At 38.2% G+C, this 7,590-nt stretch overlaps 1 protein-coding gene across 1 annotated transcript; it reads left to right on the top strand.

Moving 5' to 3' along the window:
• Positions 1–496: 496 nt before the first annotated feature.
• Positions 497–1,847, top strand: LOC148873830 (feruloyl CoA ortho-hydroxylase F6H1-3-like). The gene is made up of 2 exons (XM_088966446.1): positions 497–1,064; positions 1,179–1,847. Exons 1-2 carry the CDS (start codon positions 571–573, stop codon positions 1,750–1,752), a joined length of 1,068 nt encoding a protein of 355 aa, XP_088822572.1. The 5' UTR covers positions 497–570; the 3' UTR covers positions 1,753–1,847.
• The last annotated feature ends 5,743 nt before the right edge of the window (positions 1,848–7,590 follow it).

Raw genomic sequence — 7,590 nt, 5'->3', positions numbered from 1 at the left:
AGCTAGTATTAAAAAAGTTAGATTCCCTATTTAATTAATCTAGCGTTTATGCGGTGCATAATTTCATGCCGTTCATGCATGCACATGGCACCTAACAATTAACATGCTCTTGTCTTACGAAAAGAAAAAAGAAAAATTAGTTGTATTTTTATTCATGAACACCATGTCTGAACCCATGCTAAAATCAATGCAAATCATACAAAGCATGAAAGCATCCAGCCCATTTGCACATCACTGGATGAAATAAAAAAAAAAAAAAAGTATTATTTTAATTCCTGAAATAGGGTGCTAAGAAATCACCTGTTACCACACAGTGCCACCACAGTGTCTAACAAAAATTTTAGTCAAAATGAGGCGATCCATGGCCCCATGAGAAGAAAATTTCAAGTATTAACAAACTAAAAGTTTGGTAAGGAATGTCCTATAAATACCACTACCACTCCGCCCATACACCGTACATTGCAGTACTGCTATACCGAGGCTGTCCTCCATCTAACCATCTGGCAACCTTCCTAGCTTCCATTCTCCATTCCCCCTGTTTGTTCCGGCCCCATAAGCCATAATTGAATCATGGCCCCTGTGGTTTCTGACTCATGGGATGTCACTGAGTTCGTCGTCAACAAAGGCAACGGAGTGAAGGGCCTTGCAGAGATGGAGCTACCCTGTGTTCCTAAGCAGTACATCCAACCCATTGAGGAGAGGTTGGACATGGACACCGTTGTCACTCAAGACTCTATACCCATTATCGACATGTTCATGTTGGATGATCCTCAGGTGGCTGATTCCATATGTGATGCCGCTGAGAATTGGGGTTTTTTTCAGGTCATCAACCATGGCGTTCCTCTCGACATTCTTGACGATGTGAAGCAGGCAACCCATCGATTCTTTGGGTTACCGGCCAACGACAAGTTGAAGTACTCCAAGGAGAACTCTTCCACTAATAATGTCCGATATGGAACCAGCTTCATCCCCGGGGCAGAACGGGCTTTGGAGTGGAAAGATTTCCTCAGCCTCTTCTATACTTCGGACCAAGATGCTTCTGCATTATGGCCCCCAGAGTGCAAGTAATTAATATGTCCCACTTTTTGGCTCTATTGATAACCAATTCGTTGATTTAATATAAATAATTCTCAATATTAATTGCACTATATATATATATATATATATGCATGAATCAGGGATGCAGCACTCGAGTACATGAACACGTCCGAACCACTTATCAAGCGCCTGTTGGAAGCTCTGATGACAAGGCTGAACGTGAAGGAGATTGACGAAAGCAAAGCTTCAATGTTGATGGGATCAAAGAGGATTAATCTTAACTACTACCCAATTTGTCCAAACCCAGAGCTCACTATTGGAGTTGGCCGCCACTCCGACGTCTCAACCCTGACTATCCTCCTACAAGATGACATCGGCGGACTGTATGTGCGAAGGATCAAAGGTGATGGCTGGATTCATGTCCCACCTATTAGTGGGGCACTTGTCATCAATATCGGCGATGCTCTGCAAATTTTGAGTAATGGCCGGTACAAGAGCGTGGAGCACCGTGTGGTTGCAAATGGAAGCAGTAACCGAGTGTCAGTTCCCATCTTTGTGAACCCACGGCCCAAGGACATGATCGGTCCGTTGCGGGAAGTGCTGGAGAGTGGGGAGGAACCAGTGTACAAGCAAGTTCTATACAGCGACTACACTAAGCACTTCTTCAGGAAGGCGCATGATGGGAAGGAAACCCTGGACTTCGCAAAAGCCTGATTTTAATTATTCTGGAAGACTTGTTTCTACAAAACATAATGCATGTGGAAAATTTCAAGAATAAACAACAGGTTGTAGGAGTTGGATACAACCTGTTTTGCTGGTTCTGGTGAGGGATTTACCATTTAATGTACGTTGTCTTCAATGAAGTATTTTATATACATTGCCAATTTAATTATAAAGAATAATAAAGAAGTATTTGACGATTATGGAAGATTTTAAGAAAAAAGTAAAATAAAATTTCATTCAATTATTTGTTTATAGTGTTGAAGTAGCTGCGAAATAGTATGCCAAAAGAGAAAAAAGAAAGAAAGGAAACCACTTAAAAATAATAAATAAAATCAATGATGTTATATGACTAACATTTATATTAAAAATAAACAAAGTTGAAAAAATGAAAAAAAAAATCATTTTTCTTAAATAGCTTACACTTAGTCTGCAATTTTACTTAACGAAAATGAAAGATAAGAAGTGAAAAACTTGAGTAAGAGGGCTTCACACCCACCTCATACTCATATCTTGATGCAGCCACACATGGGTAACATCTTGTATTTGATATCTTTTCATTCATGCGCAGATGTGAGGTGGGTTTGAGGAGGAAATCTAGATTCACTTGAACAACCCACCCAAGCTTATCACAAGTTGTGTATTTTATGTTTTATTTCAAACTTCATGTGGAGGGGTGGATACCTTAATAATTTGATTAAGCATTGTCGAAAATCAGTTTATACTCTACAGGAAATGCATAGGTGCATGGTTTAGGTGGGCTTGGAGTGAAAAAAAAAAAAAAAAAAACTTGGAATTTAACCTTGGTCTTATAGTTTAGGTGTATGTGGATTTAATCTCCATGTCTTAATGTTTAATGTTGGAATTGGATTGGCCCTTTAACATTGTTTCGGGAACTACTGTGAATACAAATGAGAACCTAACTATGTGACCAATAAAGAAGGAACACGCCAGTGTTCTATATGCATGGAACCCACATGTGCTGTAGATCCCATGTCTATAGAACACTAGCACATGTTCACTTGTAATTTATCATATATTCAGGCTCACAACTTGTGTTCGCACTGCATAGATCCAGACTCAACCCAATCCAATTAATTTATACCTCTACTTTTATTACAAAATTAAGGTTCTGTTTAGAAAGAGTGCAAAAACAAATATACTGATCAGTGCATTCTGGTGCATGTAAATGCAAAGTTTGTTTATTTATTTTGTATCAATAAATTTATTTTCTTGTCAAATGATTTTTAGTTGTAATGAATGTAATAAACATGAATCTCAAGATTAAAATATACCTTTTTAACCTCGTCAACTTTGCTCTCATTTTGGATACAAACATGCTTTGAAATTTGTGAAAACCATGATCACCTTAGTGCATAAATACATTCTCACCAAACACTAAAAAATCTGAACCTGAGTGCATATACACACTAAACCACCATTTGCATTCTTCCCAAATGGAGCCCAAGAGGCATTCAAAGAGATTTAAGAGGAGAGAAAGGAGTTTAATAAAAGAGGGGAGAATTTACAAGCATTAACTATGAGAGAGAGAGAGACACAGCATATAGCACGCTCCATAGCATATGAATCCATGCATTGGGCTGGGCTCGGCCTCAATCCTAAATATGTTAATATAAAGAAAGGGTCTGGCCCATGAGCAGGTCTAACCAGGAGCAAGTTCTGGTGATAGTTGCCCCGGTGGTCTACATGATACACGCTCTAAGATCCTCACATCGCATTGTCTGATTTTCTTTTTTATTTTTTATTTTTTATTTTTAAGGATAAAATACAAAAACCTCTCCTGAATTTTCTTACAATAATAAAAACCTCTCCTCTAATTTAACTTTAGCAAAATCGTCCCTTCTATTTAAAAAAAAAAAATCAACAAAAACCTCCCTTCCGTTGATCAACCTGACAGAAAAAGTTAAAATGATGATTTTTTTTTCAAAATACCCATTTGTTCCCTGTACGAGTTATTGTGTTACTAAAATACCCTTTACCCTCTCCAACCAACCACGAAAGAAAATCGCCCTGATTCCTCCCTGTCTTCTTCTCCCTCTCATTACATCATCTTCTTTTCTTATCTCCTCAGCTATCTGCTTTTTCTTGTTTATCTTTTCCTCCCAAATGGATCAAAATAACTCGTTCGCAGTCAAAACAGTTTTCCCTGTATTGATCAATATCATCTTCATGATGCTCAGAACCTTGGCACAAGAAACTTGATCAGCAGACCCACAGTTCGAAGCTTGTGTGGCTAGAAATTGTGGCAAGGGCCCAAATATAAGCTACCCGTTTTGGATTCCTTCTCTCCAGAAATCCTACTGCGGTGCGGCGTTCCAAGATCTGAGGTCACCTACCAAAATAACGAGCCCGTCCTTAAGATGCCAGATGACGATTACCTCATCCAAGACATCTACTCAAACAATTCATTCTGGGTGGTGAACACCAGGGCATTGAACAACGACTCCTGCCTGGCCTCTCTCCACAATTTTACCCTCCATGGCACTCCCTTTGAATTTAGCGATAATCACTAAATCTCTTCTTCTACGACAACTGCTCCAATTCCCCTCCTGCAAATCACTTGGTATACCCAATGACTTGCGCTAGCCATCACTCCTTCACAATGTTTCTGTATGATGGGGAATTTGGCTTGAATCTTTCTTTAGCGACATGCCAGTCAGTTGTTAGTGCACCCGTAAACGCAACACGTATTCCATTTAATGAGAAAAAGAACTATAGGGATTTCTTTTACAATGGGGTCCAAGTAATGGCATCAAATGTGACGGCAGTAGCGGCCGTTGTGGACTCTATAATAAAAAAATTGTATGTTTTTGCCATGGACGGCATTGCTTAAGCTGCAGTGATGATGGTAAGCCGAATGATCATCCATGTGCTCTTCAGATTTCTTCCCCAGTTCCTTTTAACAATTCTTTACCAATTTAGGCTCGGAGGAAGAATAGAGAACGGCATGGTCTCTGTGTCTCTTTATTTTTACCATATATTTTCCATCTTGTACCTAGGAAAACTGAATTGTGAAATAGGAAGCTCAATTTCCACAGATCAAATTCGAAGTGGAAGTTAGTTAGGTAGTGACTTGTTAGAATTGCCAATTTAGAGTGGTTACGACTCACAGCTCTATCTGAGATTCTGGTAAATTGGCATCCATTTGTTCTTCAAATTTCTTCCCTAGTTCGTTTGCTATGCTTGGTTTGAAATAAAAGGTAGGAAAGGTAGGGAAGCGGGAAATTGCTTGCTTGATTGCCTACGGACTTACTTCGTCAATCGGTTTAGAAGGAGGGATCAGACGGCTATTATAAGATTAGTTTTCTCATGTCCACCGATGAAGGGGGGAGAGTACGAGCTCGTCTACTTCAGAAGGCTTGATGACAAACTGAACAAGGTAAACAGGTTTTACCAGTCCAGAGTGGAGAATCGGCCAACAAGATGAAGCACTGTCATCGTCCCGTGAAGAATCGTCGCCGGAATATTCCGAACATTGTGACTGTTTTCTCAAGAGAGTGTAATGAGTTTTTCAAGTAAGGGAAAAACTGGTATTTTGCAAATAGCTTAGGTGATGTATAAAGATAAAAATGTAATTTCTAAACTACCCTTTTTATACTGTTCATCGTCTTCTCAATTGAACCTCAAAACTAACCTCAAGCACTCTCACACCGTCCCAAACCCAACCATCGCCAACCAGTAGTGGCAAGGGCAAGACATTTCTCGCCATTTTGACTGATGCTTGGGAGTTGGGAGAATATCAGGCAGTATGAGAGTGCTCTTTAGTTGGGACAAGCACTCTCATTGGATGGACCTTTACCATCCGATGTGTTGGTTTCCGAGAACTCCTCCAAGTCCAATGTTCTTTGGTATTCTTTGGGAAGTATACGTGTGCCTCCCCTCTTAGTGGAGTCTCGCTGCAGTCCCAAGGTTCTTCTTCTTCGAGTTCATTCTCTGGTGGGTTGTCCTCACCTGACGACGGATCACCAACTCCTCCTCCATTGGAGGAGATTAAATCCCACGTAGCACCAAGGAATACCCATTATCCAAATGTATTGTGGCCGAACTCCAAATTCTCGGATTCCCCTGCGGCGAAGAAAGCCGATGAGAACTTGATGGACGAACTGAGTCTGTCTGGGGACTTAGGTAAAATGCATATTAGAGATGATCAAGAGGTTTTATCGATGAACAGAGCATTTCAGAGAGAACCTTACAGTGGATTTTGGTATAATGATCATTCACCAATCAGGCGAAATCATGGAAATGTGGAAAAGAATAATAGTTCTTTTGAAGGTTGTACCAGAGACATTTTTTATTATGGAGATCTTAACTACTCTGATTCCACGGCTCAAAATAATTTAGACGAGGAGATGCTATCGGCATTGTGGAGAATGCAGCAGGGATCTCATATTGGTAATTTATCATGGCCCTGTTTCTCTCCCCGTCGAGTTATGAAGGTAGCATGAACCGAGCTGCTTTTAAAGACGACTAACAGGCCGCTTTGAGTTATCGGCAACTTTTTGGGAGGGTGTTTGGTTTTGTGGGTATTTATAAACGCTGTTACATATGAAGTTTCTCTCTTATGCTCTTTTATATGCATCAAGGATCGTAAAAGTGGACTTCGGTTTCTGTGCATGTTTACGGTTTGGGAAAGTTATTTTTTTAAGTTTTAACAAATGGTTAGATGTTTTTTCACTGTTATGCTGATGTGGTGCCTAGTGGCACCTAATTGTTATAAACAGTTGTAATTATTATCTTTCTCAGTTTTGCAATCAAATAAAATACAAATATTTGAATGAAAAAACGTCAATGAAACCGAACACATACTCAATGATCAAGGGCACGTGATTGGATTGCATAGGTCAATTCAAGTCATTGGTGAATTCCTTGAGTGTTCTGTTCAAAGACACGTGATAGCCCGAGATTAGGCCACATAAATGGGCTTCATCAAACACCATTGTTGATTCCTCCTCAATGGTTTTCGATAAATCACTAATTACTGAAATTGATGAAAAATCACCAATTTTGGTTCTTTGGTACCATTCATTCTTGCCATGTAAGCCAATTCCTAAGAATTAGCAATGAATTTGTTTGGTAGTGATTCTCAAAATATATCTATACTGCTTTAAAAAAGTAGCAATAGCCTCAAGAATATTTGTAGAATTTTGTGATAATAAAGTTTACCCCTCTATACTTAAATTTATTGATAAAAAATGAGGGCAAATAAGATAATTAGTTATTTATATTAAATGAGTTGAAAAGAAATAATTTTAAGATATCCAATGCATTCAATTATCTCTCGTTAAATCTAACATTTATGGTATTAATTTGCATTCATATTCATTGAATCATATATTTAAGGCTTCTCTATTTTTTCTCATCAAATACATACATAATAAATTAATAATTTTAATAACATAGAAACCTATGCTTTTAAAATCTACCTTGAAAAAATAGTGTTTTCATCTAGGCGGTGACAAGAAATTAAACCATTTGGGTCAAATGGGACAATCCATATTGCCACAATTAAATAATTAATTCAAAAATATATAAAATGCAAAAAATATAGAAATAAAAAAAATGGGAACGTTTTTAACATCATATGTATGGTAAACAATGTTTTAAAAGCCGACCTGAAGGCCGACCCGCTTTTGCTTTCAAGTCACAGGACACCAGTTCGACTGTCAAGGTCAAATGAGTCAAACCACTCTGTGCTAACATTGTGTGTGTGTGTAAAAATACATATTTTATCAATAAATAATATAATTATGTTTTACATATATCATAGTTATGTTTTACATATATTACATATAATATATGTATTATGTTACA

Source organism: Nelumbo lutea, chromosome 1 (assembly GCF_056320005.1).
Source record: "Nelumbo lutea isolate HS-2025 chromosome 1, American lotus-T2T, whole genome shotgun sequence".
Taxonomy (NCBI): Eukaryota; Viridiplantae; Streptophyta; class Magnoliopsida; order Proteales; family Nelumbonaceae; genus Nelumbo; species Nelumbo lutea.
Note: the sequence above shows the minus strand (reverse complement) of the source record. Positions and strands in the feature narration are given on the sequence as shown.